At 41.1% G+C, this 23,947-nt stretch overlaps 1 protein-coding gene across 2 annotated transcripts; it reads right to left on the minus strand.

Moving 5' to 3' along the window:
* Positions 1-4,656: 4,656 nt before the first annotated feature.
* Positions 4,657-23,457, minus strand: HPGD (15-hydroxyprostaglandin dehydrogenase). Of its 2 annotated transcripts, none has more exons than XM_028744356.2 (7): positions 23,316-23,457; positions 20,807-20,930; positions 17,923-18,029; positions 10,267-10,363; positions 7,043-7,119; positions 6,195-6,358; positions 4,657-5,796 (listed from the first exon to the last, which is right to left on the minus strand). In XM_028744356.2, the coding sequence occupies exons 4-7, from the start codon at positions 10,322-10,324 to the stop codon at positions 5,652-5,654; spliced, it is 444 nt and encodes a 147-aa protein (XP_028600189.1). In that variant the 5' UTR covers positions 10,325-10,363; positions 17,923-18,029; positions 20,807-20,930; positions 23,316-23,457; the 3' UTR covers positions 4,657-5,651. The 2 variants fall into 2 exon arrangements, with proteins under 2 accessions (XP_028600189.1, XP_028600188.1); XM_028744355.2 differs by lacking the exon at positions 23,316-23,457 and adding an exon at positions 22,962-23,192.
* Positions 23,458-23,947: the final 490 nt, after the last annotated feature.

Genomic DNA, 23,947 nt, shown 5'->3' on the forward strand with positions numbered 1-23,947 from the left:
TTGTCATAGACATCATGTGTGGTGGTTTAGGGGGAAGAGAGAGGAGAGAGAGAGGAAGGGAGAGAGGTGAGGGTATTGCTGGTTTTCTATGTTTTATAACTGTTTTAATGATCTGTATTAAATTTTACACTCTGTTTCTGCACACTGCTCAGATATTCTCTGAATACGGAGCGGGTTATAAACTCTTAGACAAATTAGATAAATAAAGGCCTTTCTCTACACATCCATATGCTAACTGAGGGCAATACTGTACTTAAATGGAGTGTGATGAAGTGATTATGCTGTGGAATTCAATGCAAGTTTCCTCAGAAGTATAACTCATTCAGTGAGGGTTAGTCTCTTGTATGTGTGCTAGGATTGCAGCCTTAGTCCATGAACTTAGACCACAATAAATTTGTTAGCCATTAAAGGGCCACAGTATTCTTTTCCCATGTTTGTGTTATTAAAGGTGGAACTAAAATGTTATCTGTCAAGCAAGAAGAGGTTATTTCCAAGCAAACAGCTATCCCTCAGCCTGCCTCTTTGATTCCACACAGGATAACTGCAGGCAGAAGGAAGCTCATACAATGCAAATTCCTTTCCTTTCTTTTCTTTTGAATACAGAGGAAATGAGGACAGGCAGGTAAGCTGAAATGTGAAGCAAGCTCCAACTTGCAACGGAAGGCAAAGTATTAGGAAACAGATTGAAAAATGTAAGGCAGCAAACAAGCATCATAATGTCATTATTGATTTCAGTGGGTCTGTTCCGAGTATGAGTCACGCCACTGGCTATAACCCAAGGCAGCATCCATGGGAGGTGATGGTTCAAGAAATCTCTACTGCAAGGCTCAAGGGCTGTTGTTTTGGTAATTTTGGTAGTGCTTTGTGAAAGACTGTATAACTGCTCAGCAAGTGGCCACTAATGGGATATTTCTGAAAGGGCTGGGAGGCCTTGGGGAAATGGTGGAATGGTAATCCACTCTTTCAAGCAATCAGGCTCAATGGAAAATGGTTTGGTTTTCTTTATTGAGAGGTCAGGTGGTTTCTACCAATCCAGTAATGTGATAGGACAGGCCAATCTCAGAAAGACCTGAACAGGCTTTTCTCCTGCAAGATAGAATTATTCTGTAGTCATATTTGTACTTTCAAGAGTTATTCTGGAAACTGGCCCGGCTCTGATAGACTCCGCCTCTCCATCAGCGATTCAAGCTCTGTGGAAATACTTCGCATGCACTCTGGATGGATTTGAAGCTGAACAAATCAATATTATGCCAGCAAGCCCAGAACTAAATGCTCTCACACCTTTAAAACTAACCAAAAGGCTTTTTCTTTAAAGCAACAACAATAACAAGTAGGTAGATTTGCATATCCACTAACGTATTTAGAAAACTTTAAAACCCTGCCAAAAAATATACCCAGGCATGTCCTAGTCTGACTTTATGATTCAAGAGACTTGGCAGCTGTTCCATAAACAAAGCTACTGAATCAGATGGTTAGTTGCATTTCAGAGCTGTTTGCTTAGCTCTTTTACATGCATGATTTTTTGAGAATTGCTAGAGAGTATAGAAAAAGAGAGAGGAGGCAATGACCAGACTATAGACAGTAGAGTATCTTTCAACACACATTGCTTTATTGTTTCTCTGCCCCCTCCCCCCGCCCACTGTACACACAAACAAAGCCACTTCTGTTTTCAACTTCCCTCAATGTGCTATTCGTTTTGTTAACCTTTGAAAACAGGTTTTCCGAGCCTTCTTGAAGAATTGTCAGAAAAAAGGTGAATCTTTCCATTTTTTTCCAAGCCCAGAGAAACCCAGAAATCCAAGCCCAGGGGAGCTTCGCCCAGCCCTCCCTCTTAACCTCCTGCGAGGGTCATGGAGATCCTATTGCCTCTGTTTAATATTTTGAGTCAAGAAGTGGGATAGAAAAGCAGACAAAAAGAAAAAGAAAAAAACCCTTGCAATACTTCTATCGGTAAGCATGCCCTTTTGTTTTGCAGATGCTGACCATAAAGTCCACAAAAGTTGGGAAATAAATATTCTCACATCTGCCCATTCTTAATGTAAGCCATGTCAAAGCTATATATAGATAGAAGTATGTTGTTGCATGTTTGTACATTTATAAATCAAATTCAGTAAATCTGATCTTAATCTAACTTTCAGGATATATTTAGTTTACAAGCTAGGTGCTTGCCTATCGCTTTTTGTGTGGGTATGAGATACTGCATTTCTGGGGATTTGGGAAATCTGCAAGAGAACCTAGTTCTTCTTGGTTCCACAACAACTGCAGACAGCCCTTCCTAATAAATTGGTGGTAGTGGTGAATCTCTCCTGACATGCAACAAAGCACAAAAGAATACCGTATTTTTTGTTCTATAAGACACACCAGACCATAAGACACACCTAGTTTGTGGAGGAGGGAAACAAGAAAAAAAATATTCTGAATCTCAGAAGCCAGAACAGCAAGAGGGATCGCTGCACAGTGAAAGCAGCAATCCCTCTTGCTGTTCTGGCTTCTGGGATAGCTGCGCAGCCTGCATTCACTCCATAAGATGCACACACATTTCCCCTTACTTTTCAGGAGGGAAAAATTGAGTCTTATAGAGCAAAAAATACGGTAGGTTGTTTTGGGATTTGCTTCTGGTCATACATTGATTATTAACTGAAACATGACAACCGCTGCCCCATGGCTATGCACATCGCTAAGTACTTAGCAGGAAAAGAAGCGATGATGAATTATTAGGCAAAGATACTTCACACTTTAACATATTTGCCCATACACAAACAGCACTAGGTAATGTTTCCTCTAGTTCCTTTGCATTCAGATTATTCTCCAAGGCTGTAGGAAACTATCCACAGTAAGCTCCAGCAATAATCAAATTTCAGAAAAGGAGCTATAGTTTAAAGTTATAATTATACTGAGAATGAATAGCCATAATTAAGCACTGTGTGTTTCGTAGGATAACATAAATCATATTGCAGATTCAGAGAATGAAGAGGCACCATATCTTTTCCTAGGAGAAAAATAGCACAGCTTAAGTCAGAGAACAGTACTGATGATGCCAACTAATATGCAAGTTATTTCGGATGTGGTTGCACCAGAAGATCAGTAAATCTGACAGTGCTGGGTGGAGGTTGTAAAAAAAGTGTGTGTCACTTTGTACGTCATCATATACGTACACTGCTTTGTTCAGAAAACAAAATTTACCGGTATTTTGTGGCCCAAAAGCCACAGATAGCAGCTTACTCTGAAAATAGCACAGCAAAAGAAAGAGGGCGACTCTGGTCTGAGGTAGTTGTTAGGGTGATGGAGCACTCTGAATCCATGCTTAATTGCAGATTTAATCAATTTCTCACAGTTCTTTGGATCTATATCTCATGTTTATATAAAACAGAATCTTGTTTAGGTAAATAATTTTCAATTTATATCAATGCAATCTTGTTTTTTTTATATATATATAAAAAATTGTGTCAATGAGTTTCTTGCAAAGGTGCCTTTCTGCCAGTCACAAGTGGTTACTGAAAGAGCATTGTGTGAGAAGGCCACTTACCTGCTGGCCGCAGAGGAGCAACAGTTGAGATCCAGCATGGTTGCAGTGGTAGGGTGATCTTCTGGCTTCAGCACAACCAGGGGAGGACATTACTTCCTCCTCCATTGGCTGCGCTGACTGCTGCGACTTGCAGTGGTTTAGTGAGCGGACCAGAGGTAAGCGGGCCCTGGGTGTAAAAGCCGGCTGAACACAGGTCTCAGCCTCAGTTGATGGCGGATTCACCACCAACCCCAAACTTCATGTGTAGGACTACCTGGGGGTAAGTGGACAGGCCCTGTGTAAGACCTTGCTATGGAAGTCTTTGGTCACCATATTCAGAGCCAGGAAGAAGCTAAATCGGGTTCATCTGGGGTTTTTGCTTCCCACATAGCAATTGTCACAACTTGATGGCGGATAAGGCATTGGGTTGGATCCTTAGTCTAGGTGAATGCGGGGTTAGGAGCCCCCGGGCCTGGTCCAAGGAATCAGGGTATCTCGTTAAAGGGATCCAGGGGGAGGTGTTTCTGTCTGGATGCCCAGATGGCGGCTGATGGGCCATAGCATCCTCAAAACGGTGCTCCTGATTCGATATACGTCATAGGACAACCCTTAACCTTGGTTTAACTCTGCCAAATAATCAAGCAGCAGACTGGTACACATCCAATGTCTGTGCCAAAACCTGACATCAGTAATCAATAAAGTTGTGGCCCGTTTAAATCCCGAGTGGTTGTCCTGTGTTTATTGTAACATCACCTTGCCTTGGACCCACTGGCCACGGCTTCACTGTGCTTGGACCTGCAAAGGTTGTCTCAAACGCAAGTGAAGTCCTCCTGTTTGGTATTTTAGATGAAATACGTAAGGAAAGTTTTAAAATGTTAACGTTGCTTGCATATTTGAACATTTTAAGTATTTTGCATCTACTATGTAGCTTTTTGAAATGTAGTAGTCAAAAACACAGCTTTCTAAGAGGAAAAAAATCAGTACAGGGTTATTATTTCGCACTGAAAAGGAAAATGAATTGAAGTCATTTCATTAAGTATTAATAAATGACAATTGGTCCCCTTTGTATAACAAAAATATCTTGTTCACATTAAGAAAACAAACATGTACTTGAATTAAAAAAATTAAATGCCCATTACAGAATAACCAAATTGATTTCAAAGTTTATTTTCTTTGCAGTAACTACACAGGCCACATACAAGGTTTCTGAACCACAAAATTCAGTAATATGATCCTTAAGTAGTTATTGATATTAACCATTTACAAGCTTTCTTTAAAGAGAGAGTAACTTACAAAATGTCCTTTTTAAATTTTAAAATATTAGGTAGTAGCAGCCTTGGCCCTGGCATTGCTCAGGAATTCTACGATCTGACCCCCCCCCCCATCAGTGCAGCTTTGAAATCAGTGGTTAAAATCAGTGCAGTTCAGAAAGGTTCAGTCTACCATATTGATTCAAAATGGCATCCAATTGTACCCAAACACAGACGAGGACCTGTTACTTGATCTCAGGAACCATCATGCAAAATTTGGTTATGATAGCTTAAGATATCTTCAAATGCATAGCAAACAGACAAACTGTCCCAAATATATGGTTTAATTCTGTATTTCACACCATGGCTTGAATCCACAGATGACTTGTGTTTTGCTTTGTGTCAAACTAGCTCTGATAACTACTTCCCCACCCTTTCCACACATGGGTGCTCCTGTTTCCCCCATGATTCACCCCTCAGTATGTCAAATTACCACCCAAAAGTTCACTATGTGAGCAAAACTCCTGCGATTTTTCAGTTTTCCAGGGCTGCAAATGGACCCACCCCCCTCCGGAAGCAATTAACATGGGGATGAGTGCTAAACTACATTCCACTAGATATCTAGAAGTTGCTTTTACATTGTGTGAAAGATCTAGTGAAGTGTGGAAATTATCAGGGAAGGAAACATCAGGAGAATCCAATAAACTGCCATCTGAATACAGCCTCATATTAAGTTAAGAACTAAACTTCTAAAATTAAAAATTTAATATAAAAAATCATGTTTGTTTTGTATCTAATTCCTCACACAAGGAATATTGGCAGCAATATTTAGAACTCAGATGTACCATTAGCATTGCTTTACAACTCAAACAATTTCATTTCAGGAATGAAAACAGTCACAAATTAGAATTCCCTGTTTCAATGGGTGCTGTGTTGTATTCATGAAAATGAATTCCTCGCTTCGTTGTTATCTTCATAACTTGTCCATTTAGTGAATCATCTTCAAGGATTTGTATCAATCCTTTGGCAATTAGTGTTGGTCTAAAAATGAATTTAAGTGATAAGAATCAGATACTCTGTCAGAACAGGTCCCCTGTCTGCTGTTAACTAAGTCTATTCCTTCAATACAATCTGCCTCACAAGAGCATGTGAGCTTACAGAATGGTGATGACAGTTCAGTGAAAGAGAATATGGGATGGGAGAGAGGGGAAAGGGTCTAACCCCCACCCCCGGCCCAGACTGTACTCTTAATAGCTGGCATGTTGTAGAGGCTCCTTAAGTAAAGTTGCCAGAAGGAAGCGTACAAGATGCCATCCAACCGTTTTAGGAACTGCACTCTGGATTTGTTTAGGGTTTACTCCTTAGCCTTTTCTTCTCCCAAAGTTGTCCTGCAAGGCAGCAGGTAATCTGACAAATACCATTGTGCCTACTTTACTTACTCCAACACGCCGTAGACTTCCATCATATCTTTGATCTTGTCAATGTATGCAACATATTGACCCATGTTTTCTTCCTTGTCTATTGACTGAAGAATTGGTGTGTTGACAAAAGCAGGACAGATGGTATTTATTCGTACACCATAGTTCGCTGCCTCAGAAGCCATCTACAGGAAAATGGCAGACATGTTAAGTGTTGGTGGTGTTGGGGAAACCATTTTGCAGCTGACTTGAAGATGAAAACAAAACAAAAAGAAAGGCACAGCTCCACTCCTTGCACCTTCTTGCTCACAGGGCCAACATCAATGAGATTTGGGGTTTCCAATTATTAGTACATGGATGGAGATAAAAGAGTGGGGGGAGGAAGATAGATTTGGCCCATTGTCTCTCTGCTAGGTGGTCAATTGACCACCAATCCAGTTGCTGATCCCTTATAACAATAATTATCAGAGACTAGGAAGCATATTGTATGATCAACATTTGCCAATGCAATACATATTTAAGGCAGGCAGGTGTATGGTAGTATTTGTGTAACACTCAAATAAGCTGACTACTGTCACAAAATATGTTTCTCAGAACTAGAACTAGGCCATCCTTTGTGGCTTTAGGTTTTCCCCAATTCAGATGCTTCTCTTAGCATTGCTGTCACTTTAACGAGCTGAAAGACATTCAGAAATCCTGGCAACCAGATTCTGAAGCAGCAAGATTAATTTTTATTTATAAAGCATAGTTACTTTGAATAGCTAAGATATTCAGATAATGCAGTTATTTTATAGATGAGAGGAGGGAAAATAGCAAGGTGAGTTTGTCATGAGGAAAATTATGAGAATTCTTCAGCTGCCCATACTCACGGCTATTGAACGTGTAAATCCAATTACACCATGCTTTGAAGCACAGTACACTGGCTGGAATGCAACAGGCATAAGTCCTTTAACAATGGAAAGGAAAACAGTTACAAACATTTATTAAAATGAGCATCACTCCTGATAACTAATACTGAATGGAACTGAGCCTGCATAAGTAAACATTTCTGGTTTTATATGTTTATTTTAAGGTTTTTACTGCAATAGAAGGTGGGAAAGATGGGCTATTATTTTTTATACAACTTATTAATTGCTTTTCCAATTCATGTGGTATTCAAAGCAACACACAGAATAGTTTGAAAATGAACACTTGAGAAGTGATATTAGGGCAGATATAAGGGCTGCTTTCCATCACAAACACAAGACATGATTTTTCATAAAGTGGCTCATTCCACACGTGGGTGCTACCAAGGTCCACAAAACAGTGCCCTGAGCATGTGGCAAACAATTCACCATGGGGAGGGATCTGAAGGTCTAATTAGAGTCTGATTAAGACAAAAAAATGAGGCTACTCACATGCATAAATTAAGCCTTGTAAGATCCCATGTATCAGCCAAGTTTTTCTGTGGGATCCCTCCTGCATCTGTGGGATTCCTACAGTGGGCTTGCTCCATTGATCAACTGGGCAGCTACCACTTTAACATAAGGTTGCTTGGGAGAATTGTGGGGAACTTTAGATGGCATGCAGCCACCCCTGTCCCTGAGGATGGAGGTCCTGTGAAACATGCCTTCCCTCTTAGGGGTGTAACTGGCGCTGACATTGTTATCATTTTGGCACCAGATCAAGACTTAATTATTTTCTCAGGCATTTTAAGGGTTTTGCTGTTTGACTCCGTCGCTGTTGTTTTGCTTTCAGCAGCCTCTGTTTATTTTTATATAGGGTTTTATTGTTTCAGCATTTTATTGTATGGTTTGTTTAAACTATGAACTAGACTCCACCTTGGTAGGTGAAGGGCAGCTTATAAATATTTCTAAATAAATAAATAAAATGGATACGATCTGTTTCTAAACATATGTATTTGCATTTCTGTAGTTGCATATGCTGCAGTTAGTATTTTTGGACATCAGAAAGTAAGACTTTAGACTTTAGCTATACTTTGAAGGTATTTACAAATGGTAAAGTTCTGTCAGAGTCTTTCATTAAGTTCATGGATGTTAAGAAAATAAAAATGGGAAGTTTATTGTTCTTATGTGTTTGGCTGGAGCAAGAGCTATTCACTTCTCTGTGGTGTGTGCTATTATAGTTTCGGCATTTGGGTGGGTTTTGTTTTGTGTTTTGCTGGTATAACTTCCCATGTTTACTTGAACTGGAAATAATAATGTTTAATGAACACATAGTCATAGCACCCTCTACAAGAGACAGGAAGTTCATAGATAAGACAGATTACAAGTCCTTAACTTCTCATTGTTAGCACTGCTGATATACTGCATATTGAAAAGTGCAATTATTATTTAATTTGTTAGTAGACCAAATCCATGAGTCTGTAGGTGACTTGCAAAACATTTAAAATATAAAAAGTTTAAAACAACATCCGTAAACAAATGACATTTAAAAATACAGTGATCTACTGTATTTTGAGCTCTCTCCTCCTATTTGGTTGACAGATGACACTAATGCTTTGACTTGGCAAATGCCACAAGAGAATTTTGGACAGCCGAAGGCACATTTTCATTGTGGAGAAATGCTTTCTTTCTTTCTTTCTTTCTTTCTTTCTTTCTTTCTTTCTTTCTTTCTTTCTTTCTTTCTGTCAGGTGCTGGTGTGGTTGCTCAAGAGCAAACAGGCAAGACTCCGACCTGTCTTTTCCAGGCTTTATTATTAGTGCAAACTATTTACAGTGAAGAGCGTTGCAAGTTCATGTCTGGCTCACTCGCTAGCAGAATCTGGGAGTGGGCGGTCCTTATACCTCCTCCAGCATAACAGTCATGTGACCCCCAACCTTCTCCTCCCTTCCCTTCCCTTCCCTGCGCCTAAACCTATTGCGCAGAGTGGGCGCTGGCAAAGGGGTACTTCCCTCCCCTCCAGTTTGCTCAGGCTCTGTCTTGAGGCTCTCCCTAGCATCCCCTGCTCCCACCACTTCCTCTTCACTGGAGGTGGGGCTTCCCTCCTCACCAGAGGAGGAACTGCTTCGCAAGATTTTTGGAGGTTCCATATAACACAACTGCCCTTCCACCTCTCGGCTCTGAGCTGATAGCAGTTCCCTGACTCTTTCTTTCTTTCTTTCTTTCTTTCTTTCTTTCTTTCTTTCTTTCTTTCTTGTTCATAAAATTTATACACTGTTTGATTGTAAAAAACCCCCTCTCAAAGTGATTTAGAAAAAGATAAATCATTAAAATCGAGAAAATTACAACCATACTTTAAAGGCTTTAGTTTGTAGAAACAAAACTTTCCTGTGCCTTTCTTAACATTCCTGATGCATCAAGTAAAACTTTTCTTTCACTCCATGGATTGGTTGTTCTTTAGTAGTGCTGGTTTTATTTTTTCTGATGTGACGCTGGTGTCAGTGAACTGGTGCAATGTCTCAGTTGTTGCTTATATCATGAATTCTGCTCATATTGATCCAGAGCAGATTCCAAGGTGTAGTTAGCAGAGTAAAAAAACTTAAACACGTTGCAGGATTCCCAAAATATAGACCAGAGGCAATATTTCATCCAGCAGAGCTTTACTGCTACTGAAGGCAAATGAGCATAATGGTCACCAATCCAATACATTCAGGATAGGCACAGTCCATAAGAAATCCAGTTGCAGCAGACTTAACCTACACTTACAATAACTTAGCACTTAGCATACTATATACAGAACACCACACCAGAATGAAAGAGAGCTAGAAAGTGAAAACCATGCTCCTTCTGGCCTATTATTATATAGTTAGTATCACCATGAGTGAAAGAGATAACAGAACCAGTTTAAACCAGCTGTTCAGCTTCTCTGAAGGAATAACCCAAACATCAGGAACCTTCCGCTTGTTTCTGGGAGGAATAGAAACTTACGTGTCAGTTAGAAACTCCCAGCTTGTATCACACAGAGAAGCTTCCAGAACCTTCTTGAGTCAATTAGAATAGGAAAGATCTCTACACTTTAAACCAATTCTTTTTGTAGCCAAGGAATGCAAACTGACAGTTTTTAAGAAATTAATATAATCTCACTGGTCTTCAACCTAATGGAAATGCAAAAAAATAGCCTTAAAATAAATAAGCTATATAAACTTCTTACCTGCTAGTGATGCTACATTAACAATAACTCCTCCATTATGTCCATTTTGAGTTTTCATGTGTTCTAAGCCAATATATGTTCCTCTGATCACTGAAATCTGGTACAGAGAACACAAAGGAAGTGTCACACTTAAGTCTCTTCTCAGTCTGACATTAGTCTGTTATAATCAGACTTTCAGTAAGTATATTCAACAAGTTTAAAATCACCGTGGTTGCTTCCCTTTGTATTCCTCAAACATATGTTATATAGAAATAGATTATTCAGGTGTCAATACTTTGATCTGCCTCCTTTTTTACAATGCCCCTTATCTTCAGCTCTTATAAGTGGTCTTCTAGATTTCCTAGACATTCTGATTAACGGCAAATGGACCTAGAGTCCTTCTAGGTGCCTGACAAATTAACTGTAGAACAACTTCACCCATGTCAAGGTACCATATCTATGAAGTCTGAAACCCTAAAAAAGGGAAGGGGAATCCAAATCCAAAAGTGACCAACCCTCCATAGGTTGACCGGTAGGTGGCTTGGTCATCATGAATTTGCACCTTTGTCAGAATGCAGGATGACAGAAAAAGGCACCAGGTTCTAAAAGTGCCACATTCTGCCTGCAAAGGAAGAATTGGGAGTGCATTTAAATTACATTCCTGATTCTTCATTTGCAGCAGCCATGACTTGAACTTTTCCACATCTGAGGATGGCTCAGCAAAAAAACCTTGTGGACCTAATTAGGCCTGCAAGCCCAAGAATCTTCAAAACTTATCATTTTCACTTCTGTGGAGAAGATACCTCTCCATGCTTGCTGTGAGAGTGGAAGGAAATTTTCACCTAAGTTTCACATGTGTGCAACTGCTGCACACAGTTATTCCAGCAAGAAGTTGTGCATTGTGTGCAAAGGCTACAAAAAGCAGAGCTTGCAAGCTTCCCCACCACCCCCTCTGCAGTTTTGAAACTCCTTGTCAGCTTCCCCTCTACAGTGAAGGGGCTTCTCCAATACTGTCATGGTTTCACTTTAAGCGAGAACTGTAGAAAGTACAACAGCTTGTTTAAAGGGTTATCTAGCCCAGAGGTTCCCAAACTATAGTTTACAGCCCACTGGTGGTCTGCAGGTTTCATTCAGGTGGTCCGCCTAGTCTGAAATGCTAAGGTGGAATCTAGAAAAAACCCCTTACTATACTGTACAGGCAAAACTAATGGAAGGGTTTCAAATTTCCAAGAATCACACAACTCTTGTGAACAACCTTTGCAGAACTAGGGCAGGAGTGGGGAGAAAATTTGTAAGTTTCACCATTACTCTTTACAATCTTTGATTGGTGGGTCAATAACATATATAATTAGTGCTGATTGTCCCATGCCTGGCAGTTGGATGGGAAACTGTTGTGTGAGGGAGAAGTAAACACACATATACTGTATGCATGAACAGGTGTTTGGAAACTCCACTGCCACACAAGACATTTCACAGAATTTCCACTGCTATTCTGCACCATAAGAATGTAAGACCAGGCTAGTGGCCCATCTAATTCAGCATCCTATTCTCAACAGCTATCCAGCTTCTCCCAACAGTGGAAATAGAGTACAGCCAGGTATTGATATCCTCCATGAATTTGTCCAATCCTCTTTCAAAGTCATTACTGCCTCTTGTGGGACTGAATTCCATAGTTTAACTATTTGTTGTGGGAAGAGGTACTTGATACGATACGATACGATAATCTTTATTGTCATTGTCCCATACAGAACAACGAAATTGAAAATATATACATAAGACATTCAAAAATCAACAAGCCTGGTATCCAAGCCTGGTTAACCCCCTAAAAACTCTAATACCCCATAATTAAATACAATATACTCTCACAGAGACTACCTTAAAGGTAAAGGGACCCCTGACCATTAGGTCCAATCGTGGCCGACTCTGGGGTTGCGGTGCTCATCTTGCTTTATTGGCTGAAGGAGCCGGTGTAAAGCTTCCGGGTCATGTGGCCAGCATGACTAAGCCGCTTCTGGTGAACCAGAGCAGCGCACGGAAACGCCGTTTACCTTCCTGTCAGAGCAGTACCTATTTATCTACTTGCACTTTGACGTGCTTTCGAACTGCTAGGTTGGCAGGAGCTGGGACCGTGCAACGGGAGCTCACCCCGTCGCGGGGATTTGAACCGCCAACCTTCCGATCGGCAAGGCCTAGGCTCAGTGGTTTAGACCACAGTGCCACACTGTGTTTAAAACCAAAATCTCATTTGGATCAAAACTGTTTCTCAGGCAGCTAGTCCTAGTCTTTATAACCCTGTACCTTTTTCCCGAAGGCAGAAGCTGAAAGAGATCATTTCCAGGGTGCGTACTATCCTGCACTATCTCTGCAGCTTTCTTATAACACCTGGACTGTCTGTCCTGAAGGTTCCAACAGTCAGCTTCAGTGGATTCCCACAAGTTCTAGTGTTATGATACGCTTCAGTTAGCTAAGACACCAGGGTATGCAGTACTGGTTAAATCATGTCCTCCCTAATGTGTTGCGGTGAGACCTTGTGGGTGAGTTGGATTGCTCAGCCACAACACCCGATTGGTAGGTCCCTCATTGCTGGCTTCAATTTGACTAATGGAGCACAGTCCAAACGGATTGAGGGACCTATATATACCCATGCATGTGACCCAGAGCTTCCTCTTTCAGCTCGTGCATTCGGAACACCCGCCCACCTCTCTCTGTCTTTAGGGCATTGTGTGATTGACCTTGCTATGTGTCGTCTGTCGTTGGGACAGGGGCATGGCAGGAATTTCCCCACTTGGCTGATTGGCTGTTGCCATTTGGGTTTCGCCTGCCACATAGCATATCGTCACAACTTGTAAGGTTGTGGATAGGCACTGGTTCATGGGATATGGATGGGAGAACGGTCTTGTCATCCCTATGTGAAGGGAATTCCATTAAAGGAATCCAGGGACTCAACTGGTTTGGTCAACCCCTGTGAGAGGCTTGTGCCCGTGCCTGAGTCCAGGGGGGCATCTGGGTGGTGAACAGAGTCTGTTCCAAGCTTTTCACCTTCCCAGGTGTTCACCCTTGGCTGACCTATGCTGGTGCCCTGGGTCAGCGCTGCCTACAAGGGTGCAGGGAGCTAGTCGAACCAGAGCCTATGCAACCACTCACCTTCTGTAATCAATAAAGTTGTGGTCTAAATTCTGCCAAAAACCAAAATTTGAGTCATGTGTGAATTTATTTAAGGGGGAGGTCTCTGGGTCTGCACACACAAAAAGTACGGTAATCATAATGTTATGCACAGCATGTCTTCTCTCTGATGTCTGTTCTGGGTACTCATTTGCTTTGAGCATTCTGAAGAACTGGTGAGAGGAAGAATAATCAGTGACTCGGATTTCCTTGTTCATCACATCTGGATTGTCTACATGCCCTGCCCCCTGGCCCTGGATCTTGTACTCATCCAAACCAAGTCTTTCAAATGCTCTCCACTTCTTAACCAGGACATAACTGACTTCCCCAATAGCTCTTTTCAGTTGCATAATTATTATTTTTTTCTGGCAGTTTCTAGTCCTGCAAGTATGAATATGACTATCCCATTTACCACCAGGCCTGTCTCACTCATCATGACGCAAGCGAAATTATGAAGAAGAAGAAGAAATGCGTCATGTCAACTTCCTCTTATGTCATCCAGTTTTGAAGAGGAAAATCTAGAGATGTGGGTAACCTGCCATATGTAACCCTTCATCAGTCCTAGAACTCAAGTAAATAACCTCTGTCTCAACATCACCCTCTAGGCACACCTCCCATTAATAGATTTTTCTCTCATACCCTTTCATTTGTCAAGTATATTGCTACCATCTTTCTTCATTGTGAACATTATGAGCAGCTGAACACTTTTCAACACAAATGTTTGTTAAAAGCCTTAGTAGCTTATGCTAATTTTGTATATAGTAGCATTTAGACACCAGCTTACTCTATGTCTTTTTAAAAAAATATAATCTTTATTGGTTTTCCAAACTTCATACTTCAAATACATTTTATATTACATTTTACGTTTATAGTTTGCTCCTACGAGCTGACTTCCCTCCTTATTCCATGTCATTTGCCTGATAGTTCTACAACAAACAGCACACATTTGCTAATCTTTACACTAGTAATACCCAGTGATCAATTCACAACTAAGGGTAGATCCATTTAAACTGAAGTACTTTCAACTTTCCTTAATTTCAGTAGAAAATATTTGAATACTAAAGTTCTCACTGAAGGGCAAGATCCCCTCCCCATTAATTTTTAATAAAACCTGGAATTTAAAAATCAGTGGTTTGTTATTTATTTTTATTTATTTTAATATAGTTTTACTGTCTTGCTATAAAAATATTAAAAGTAGCAAACAGAATACAGTGGTACCTCGGGTTACATATGCTTCAGGTTACATACGCTTCAGGTTACAGACCCCGCTAACCCAGAAATAGTGCTTCAGGTTAAGAACTTTGCTTCAGGATGAGAACAGAAATCATGCTCCAGCGGCGCAGCAGCGGCAGGAGGCCCCATTAGCTAAAGTGGTGCTTCAGGTTAAGAACAGTTTCAGGTTAAGTACAGTATGAGGTTAAGTACAGACCTCCGGAACGAATTAAGTACTTAACCCGAGGTACCACTGTACAAAAGTTAATGCTATATATCCCAAATTATCAATTAATAACACAATGAAGCTATAAAAATCAAGACTGAGTCATGCAGCAGCAAAGTCCATTCAAGAGGCAATATTTTACGCTCTCTTACCAACTTTATTTTAAATCCTGCATGAGAAAGTTCTGTGTCAGGATTCTTCTTGTGGGGTGTGACAGGGCAATATGTCTTGTTAGCCAGTTTTTGCCTTTAGTATGTGTGTGTAAGGAGTTTACATAAGGGAACTAATAGATGTATAAAAGGGAACAATTATTGTTTTGGTCTACCAGTTAATTGAATAAAAACATGCCTGAACAAACCACATGCAATCAAAATTTGCCTTCTCTAAAATGCCTTTGAGCATTTCCATTTCTTACTGACAGTAGATTTGGCTTATGCATTGCTTTTTTAAAAAAATGCAATCAGTTGCATAGAGCAGGCATTGGCAAACTTGGCCCTCCAGATGTGTTGGGACTACAACTCCCATCATCCTTGACCACTAGTCCTGTTAGCTAGGGATGATGGGAGTTGTAGTCCCAAAACATCTGGAGGGCCAAGTTTGCCTATGCCTGGCATAGAGATTCACCAAAGGACAGAAATACATAAAAAGTTGTGGAAGTCCCTGCCTTGATCCTGAAAATAGCAGGCATATAATCATCACTGCAAAGTGTAAATCACTTCACTGATTAGCTGTTACTAATTAACAGCTCATATAATGTATATGTTGTCTGGGGTGTTAGGGGAGGGGTGGTACCTCTGGTGGGAGACACAAGCTCCTTCTTGGCTTCTAGAAACTGTCAGCATGTGACAGTGGCCATACCTGGGAAATGGCTTTGACTGGCTGGCTAAACCAGGTGAGGGTAGCTGATGGGTCTCAAATGGTTAGTTATGGGCTTCTGGCAGATTGAGTGGACAAGACCAATAGTGGTCAAGAAGGCTGTTTCAGCACGCACTGTAGAGGAAAATGAGGGGCAGATGGGGCTTGCTACCCTAGCAAAGTAGCTCATTAAGGATAAGGAATACCCTGATCCATAATCTCTGATGCCTTGCAGCTATGCTGTTTCCTGATAAGGGCTTTGGGTGTAAACTCCAGGGAAAATCTGTACCTGCTGCCTTGCAGGATATCTTTGGGAAAAGAAAAGGCTATGGAGTAAAACCTACACAAATCTGAAATGGAGTCCTAAGACAGTTGATGGTGCCTTGTACATCTCTTCCTGACAACACCTGCAGCCAAGCTGGTGCCAAACATATTGCTCTGCTTTCCTTTGGACCACATTAGCAAGGCCAAGGGGGGAGGGTCACCAGGGCAGCCCAGAACCTTCATACACACTGCCCAGGCTTGTACCCCAGGGAGGTCATGTTGGTACTACTTATGCAGTGATTTGACTTCACCACCAACAATACTGTATACTGAGCTGCCTTATGCTGCGATAAACCACTAGTCCATCTGAACCAGAACTAATTTGACCAGCAACAGTCTCCAAGGTACCAGACGGAGGTGTTTACTAGACTTTTAAAATCTTTGAAACTGAACATGCCAAAGACTCAACCTGCTTCTGTGTTCTATGTGCCATGAATCTATGGCCTTTTCCAATCTTTTAGGCTATTAAGCTATTTCATTATGAGATTTAAGAATGGAATCCTAACCATGCATACTACGGACTTACTTTTCTCACTTTAAATGAGAAATCAGATACTGTATAAGACTTTCAGTGTAAGCCTGTTTCCCTGATAGGACATTCTAATGCCAATTATATAAGGTGTGTTCACAAGTTACATTCAACGAATGTAAAATTTGTGTACACAGATAGTTGAGCTCCACACTCTGTACGTGTGTAGAGACAGCTTATACGTGTGATCAGTGCAACATGTGAACAAGCCTGCACTAACATTGTTGCTGTTATGAAATATGCTCAAATGAAGCTCTCGATCATTTTGAGCAATCTGTTTTCACATGTTTTGTTTTATTCTGCATTTTCTTGTACTACCCTAGGGGACATCAAAACACCATTCTTTGTTACCCTTCTCCTTCTTTTCAAAAGCTCATTGTGGTCTTAAGGCCGACACCCTCTCCTTTATTTGTTTTAGTTTATAGAGTTTTGTACTGTGGTGGTTATTGCCTTTGTACTTTAAACTAGGACAATGACCTTGTTTAGGTCCTGCTTTTCATTTGAATTGTGCTTTACATATTGAGGCAATATCAAAAGTAAATAAGTATGTAATCATTCCTGGAGACCAGCCAGGTTTCAGCAGAGTACTGTGACACAATGCTAACAGTGCTCATTGCTGGATCTATCTGCCAGTATTTTTTCATCACTATACCCAGCTACTGAGATGCAGTTTAGTTTGTCATACTAAAATAGTAGTACAAGCAACAATTACAAGTAAATGAAACTGCAATTTAACTTTGTCTTGTAAGAAATGTAGTGTACTAAAAGACGGAATTTAGCATTGTATTATTGCTTCAGGTGCACTTTTACATAGTTATTAGACCACTAAGCCAAGTGTGAACTTCTTTCTGGCCACAATTCTGTGTATGCATACTTGGAAGGAAGTGCATTGAAAGTAAGTACAGTGGTACCTCAGGTTACAGACGCTTCAGGTTACAGACTCCGCTAACCCAGAAACAGTACCTCAGGTTAAGAACTTTGCTTCAGGATGAGAAGCGAAATGATGCGGCGGCGGCACAGTGGCAGTGAGAGGCCCCATTAGCTAAAGTGGTACCTCAGGTTAAGAACAGTTTCAGGTTAAGAACGGACCTCAGAACGAATTAAGTTCTTAACCCAAGGTACTACTGTAAACATGCACACTATGTTCCTCATCCTCACTGTAACACAGGTTCTGTACAGTATGATAATCTCCATAGTATTTCAAATCCCACTACGTTCAGGGGGACTTAGTCCAGAGTAACTGCGTACAGGGCAACAATCTTAAAACTGTTAGTGGCCATCAATCCTACACATTTATCCTATCCTAGCATTATAATGCTGTACAGGTTTTTTTTTAAATGGGAATATTTAATGTATGAATTAAGCTTACCAAGTTAACTTGAACTGTGATTTCCCAGTTTTTTTCATTATTCACTCCAGCGTTGTTAACCACAATATCCAGCTTTCCAAAATGTTCAAATGCCTTCTTAAAAGCATCTGCAAGTAAATAGGGGTTAGAGTGAAAAGAGAATTTTTCATTATTTCCATACAATTCATCATTCTAGAATGATGGCAACAACATGATCTAAAGTATGAATTTTGCTTAAATGTGAATACAAAGAATTGTACTCATCTACAGCACTTCCTTAATTCTTCATAAAGTATATTTGTATCATATGATAACATTTTATCAATTGAATGGATAAATTGATTCAGCCACTCAATGTTGGTGTGTTAGTCTTGCCTGTTCCTTGGTAACATAAAAGGTTTTGTAGGGCTGTTTAGGTAGGGGCCGGAGGAATGGCCTCCCTAAATCTGGCTTTGTGTTTTGTTTCAGAGCAAAGCATTAGGTAACCCTAGTGTCTGCAAAGATGAAAAACCGAATTAGTAAAGGGGTTCCTGGTGCCCATGATAGGATTTGTTTCCATGTGAACAGTAGGAACCTCATGCAGATTCCAATGTGTTTAAGTAAATATGAATACAGAATTATCATCAGAGGATGGTAATTATACAGGTTAATCCTTTCAGAACAAAATGATATGATTTGGTTTTTTAAATGTATAGACATAATCTGTAATACAATCACAGACCAAGGAAATAATTAATTGAGCAAAAATTGACCGGTTCTTGATATCTCCTTTCTAAAGCTCTTACTAAAGATCTATTCCCCCCCTATAGTTCTCTAGGGTCCATGATAATTAATAGACAAATATTTGCACCAAGAGTCCTCAAACTGCTTCATTCCTAGATATTTGTCAAGTCATCCCCTTAAGTCCCATAACCTAGAAATAATTTAGCTTTACCACCAGCCATAGTTGTGCAATCCTGCCAGGCTGACAGAAGAAGAGTTTGGATTTGATATTCTGCTTTATCACTACCCCAAGGAGTCTCAAAGCAGCCAACAATCTCCTTTCTCTTCCTCCCCCACAACAAAAACTCTGTGAAGTGAGTGAGGCCGAGAGACTTCAGAGAAGTGACTAGCCCAAGGTCACCCAGTAGCTGCATGCGGAGGAGCGGGGAATCGAACCCGGTTCACCAGATTATGATTCCACAGCTCCTAACCACTACATTACACTGGCTACACCACAGTGCACGCTTCTGTGTTTTGTTTTGGTTTTTTTGCCTTTAGAGATAGCTCTCTCTATTAGGAAGTGTTTCCCCATCTGTTAGCATTGCAATCAGCTACTTTGTGTAGACTCAGTTATTTTACTTTAAATGGATTATAACTGGGACAATGCATGACTGCTACTAGACACAGGAGCCACCTGCTGGATCAGTCCAGTGGCCTATCTAGTTTAGCATCCTGTTCTCACAGTGGCTAATCGGTTGCCAATGGGAAGTCCAAAAGCAGAACCCGAGCAGAACTATGCTCTCCTGAGCTGATATTTCCAGCAAATTGCATTTGCGAGCATCCCGTCTCCAACAGTGGAGGCAGAACATAGCAAATATGGGAATTAGCTGTTGAAAACTTTATCCTTCAGTCTCTTTTAAAGCCATCCAAGTTAATGGCCATCTACTTTTTGTGGGAGCAAATTCCATACCCTAACCCTAACCTATGCACTTTATGAAAAAGCACTTTCTTATAAGAAGGTGTGACTATACCAAAACCCTCCCATTAACTGAAAAGAATCCTGCTATTCTAGTATTTTGAAGAATATCCTACTTTGTGTATGTGCTAATGACTGTTTTTTCCCTTCCAATTTACGGTAATTTCCATTCAATAAAAATGCAACAAATTTAAATCATTATTATAGTGCAAATTATAAACCGTATGGTTTTCATTAGACCAATATTATAATTTGTAAGTCCCTACAAACAATCTCCCACTAAATCTTTCTACTCTATTGTTTTTCTGAGGTAAGTACCTGTTTTCTTTTCTTTTTTTAAAAAGTGGTGATCCCATAACCACACATTCCTGTTCAGAAAATGGTACCAGGAAGACTAATACAGCTAATAAAGAGTTATAACAAAAAACAAAATTCAGACAGAATCTTTCATGAAAAGCCTCTTGGTCCAAGTTTTATGGGCTTCTGTGTTACGCATTTGGACTGCTGAACAAATGTGTGAAATAACAACTTGTATTAAATGTTATCAGTTGCTGAAATGTTCTCTGCACTGAGCAAAGTCCCATTGTAGCCATTTAGAAGTCAGCTTCCTTCTATGTAAATATGCATAAGATTACAGCACACAACTCCCAACAAGTCTCAATTCCTCCAGACACTAAGAACAGCTTTTCAATCTGCACTGTAAATTGCTTTTTAAATTTGGGGACACTAAAATAATGTTAGTTATGCATAAATGGGAGAGGAAGTGCTACCTTTAATGTTAAGCCATACTATTGGGTTTATTTCAATACCAAGTAGCTGTTTTGAAATAAATGTTTTCTTCTCTCTTCCCTGCATATGATAATTGGCTTTCAATTTCATTTTTATATAACGCTTATTTCAATATCTAATGTCATGGACTAGGTGGGAATGTTCTGTATTAAAGCTTAAGAATAAAACAAAACACGGTAAAGTTTTTCACATCTTGGGTTCATACAAACATTACAAAATATCCTGTAATTTATTTTTCTTTGTAATATGCCAACTAATTCAATCGAGGAAAGACATTGCTTTTTTTCCCATTTGTAGATTTCCTACACATTTATAAATCCTGGTTGGATATTGGCTTTCTTCACCACATCCTAACCTGCACAGATTTTATATCTATAACATATTTTCTTCCCCTGACTCTGACAGGATAAACAGCAGGGGGGGGACACACACCTTTACCTTTTAGTTTTTCTTCACTTGAAACATCGCAAGAAATAAATATGGTCCTCTGTGCTTCAAACTGCTTGTCAAAGGCATCTTTGCTTGCTTTTCCTCGTTCCACATTCTGATCCACAAGTGCTACCTGAATGAAAAGGATAATGACAATAAGATTATGAGAGAAAGAATGATTATGTTCTTCATAGGGAGAATGGAAGATCTGTTTTAGAGAGTGATAAGACAACTGAATATCCAGGCAGCACCAGATTTTGGGTGGTACAGGTGGTTCCCTTCAGAGGGCACTGAGCTGAGGGGGCACCAAATTGAGATGATCCATAATTGAGAAGATCAATGTGGGGGCGCCAAATTTTGGCCTTGCACAGCGTGCCATATTATGAAAGATTACCAAAGCCTGCCCCTTAGCATTACATAAGATAATGTGTGAAGAAATTATGTTTACATGATATTCAGTATACAATGTATATACTAGACATACACTGCACATGAAGTTCATGCATGATCCAGCTAACAAGCACTTTTATGTCCCGTTCAAAGGGAAGATTTAGCTTGTGCTTCCATCTTTCCTAATTAAGTCAATGGGCATTTAAAGTGTTTAATATTTGCCGGATGCTTCATATGTCTAACAGTGCAATACAATGGATGTTTATGCAGAAGTAAATGGCACTATGTCAGATGGGACTCGCTTCCTAGTAAGCATCTTTGAGTGCATGTGCAAAACAACTTGCCAGGTAGTAAGGCACCTTCTGTTTCAACTTTTAAACACCAGCTGAAAACTTATTATTATTATTGTTGTATCAGGCTTATGCAGGCAATTAAGACTCTTATCTTTTCACAATAGATAGTTGGCTTCTGATTTTAATTTTTATTAAATAGCTTTTAATGCAGAATTGCTGCAAACTACTGTATGGGAAATGCACCCAGAAGACAAAATGTATTGAGAGCAGTTAGTGATGTGACATGGTTATTCCTGCCTCTGTTCCTTCCCCCTCCCTTGCTTATGTTAAACTTTTTGATGGTCTGAGAACAGTCTGTAATGTCCTGAGAGAGTTGCCTTAATCAGGTGTGGAGGATATGCTGGGTACCTTCTTTGATGTTGGACATGGTTTTGAGAAAGTGAGGCATTGGGAGGGGGTGGCTAATGTATGATCTGCACATAGCCAGTCTGGCAAGCCAGAGTCTGGCAATGCTACCTATAAAATCAGATGGTTTGGGCAGAGTTTCTTTGAAGCTGGTGCACGAACTGATCGGCTGCAGGGCCCTGCAAACTGAGGCTACCTGGGAGAGTCTTTTCCAAGTGGCAGATTGAACTGCTTGCTTAGTATGTATACATTGCTTGCTGTTTTAGAATAAAATCTTTAATCTTCTCACTCTCTTGCATATTTTGTATTGCTTCTGAATCTCATTTTAAAAGAACCACCTTGCCTCTGGCAACAACAACAACAACAACAATAGTGTAATAGTAATAGTAATAATAATAATTTATTGTTTATACCCCACCCATCTGGCTGTGTTTCCCAAGCCACTCTGGGCGGCTTCCAGCAAAATATTAAAATACAAGAATTCTTCAAATATTAAAAGCTTCCCTGGCAAGGCAGCTACTCTGATTCTTTTTAATGAATAGCAGTATATCATATCTGATAACTAAAGAATAAAAACGAAACAAAATAAGGCCCATTGAATTCAAAGGGACTTCTTTCTGAGTTCCTAGGAATAGATCTGACCTTTGAGTGTATATATGGCTAAGGTTTTGTCTCTATAGTGACAGCTAAGCAAACGCATACATACGTGTATGCCGAAAGAGATGCACACGTATACTGTACTGCGTAAGTACACGTGTCTGTAGCAGTTGTAAGTATCATTTTGAATACAGACACAGTGGATACATTTGAGCACGTAAATGTATGCATTTTACACATACGCAGCATACTTTGAAACAGGCACTCTCTCTCTCTCTCTCTCACACACACACACACACACACACACGAGCTTCGCAGCCCACAGCAAACGCGGCAGGAAGACCAATAGCTTCGCGGGAGCCACGGCGCGCACGCAGAGGAGGAGCCCGGTTGGTCGCTGCGTCCTCGGAGCGAGGCGGAGGCGACGAGGAGACGGCGCGAGCCCAGATGCCGCGGACCCTCGCCCCCCACTTCCTTACCTTGCAGCCCTTCTCCAGCAAGGCTCGGGCGAAGGCGTTCCCGATGCCCTGCGCTGCCCCCGTGACCAGAGCCACTTTGTCTTTCAGGTGCATTCCGACGGCCGGCGGGAGCGCTCTCCGCCCGTGCCCTGCCTCTGTCTCTGGCCGCCCTTCCTCAGGCAACTGGGGGTTGATTTATTACTCGCTCCTCGTTTTTAATCTCCCCACAGCCTCGAGGGTTTCCCCCCCTTCCCCTCCCTCCCTCGCTCCCTCCTCTCTTTTCTTTTTTCGAAGGAGGCGGGAACGAGGGAAGTGCCTGGAGTCGGAGACACGATTACGCACGAGCGCGCCGAAGGAGCCCAACTTGGTTGTCACCTGCGCCGGAGTTGCCACCCGCCCTTTGTCCCTCCCCGCCTCCACCTCCAGCCGCCGCTGGCGCTTCCCCTTCGGGAGGGACTGTCGGCGGCGCGGACGGGAGCCGCCGGCTGCTCTCTGTCCCTGGCTCTGGTTTCGGACAGAGCGCGGCCACCAGCGCCTCAGGGAGCCCTGGAGATAAAGGGCGAACCGAGCTGCTCCGCCGAGAGAAACGAACCCCCCTCACCCACCCACTCCTCCGCATCTCGTTCCTTCTTACCGCCTCCTCTTGATAAGCAAATTAGAGATACATATATTTATTTTTCCAGGCTGTCTTCATTTCTGTTCGACAGCCTCCCGCGAAAACAAGCAACTTCTCTCTGGAGAGGGACTTTCCCTCCCTCCCTCCTCCTCCCTTCCTTTCTTTGGCAGCCCCTGAAGCCAGGCACGTTTGCCTTGTCCCAATTTGCACGATAAGGGCAGGGCGAAGAATTGAAACGACCGAAGAAACAAAAGATCCTCGTTCAGGATAGGGAGGAGGGGCAGGGCAGCTTTTCCTCAGAGACCACCCGTATGGGTGGGTGTGCCCCTGTAAGCAAATATTATTGCTGTCATAGCTTTCTTCACCTTTGCAAGCCTTGGCCTACAGGGGA

Source organism: Podarcis muralis, chromosome 9, assembly GCF_964188315.1.
Source record: "Podarcis muralis chromosome 9, rPodMur119.hap1.1, whole genome shotgun sequence".
Classification (NCBI taxonomy): Eukaryota; Metazoa; Chordata; class Lepidosauria; order Squamata; family Lacertidae; genus Podarcis; species Podarcis muralis.

Excerpts from the sequence above, each read along its gene's own strand:
- HPGD (XM_028744355.2), bottom strand. The coding sequence starts at position 23,054 with ATGCACCTGAAAGACAAAGTGGCTCTGGTCACGGGGGCAGCGCAGGGC. Across the intron at positions 20,931-22,961 it reads TGCTGGAGAAGGGCTGCAAG|GTAGCACTTGTGGATCAGAA; the intron begins GTAAGGAAGTGG and ends CTTTTCATTCAG. Across the intron at positions 18,030-20,806 it reads AAGTGAAGAAAAACTAAAAG|ATGCTTTTAAGAAGGCATTT; the intron begins GTAAAGGTGTGT and ends ATTTACTTGCAG.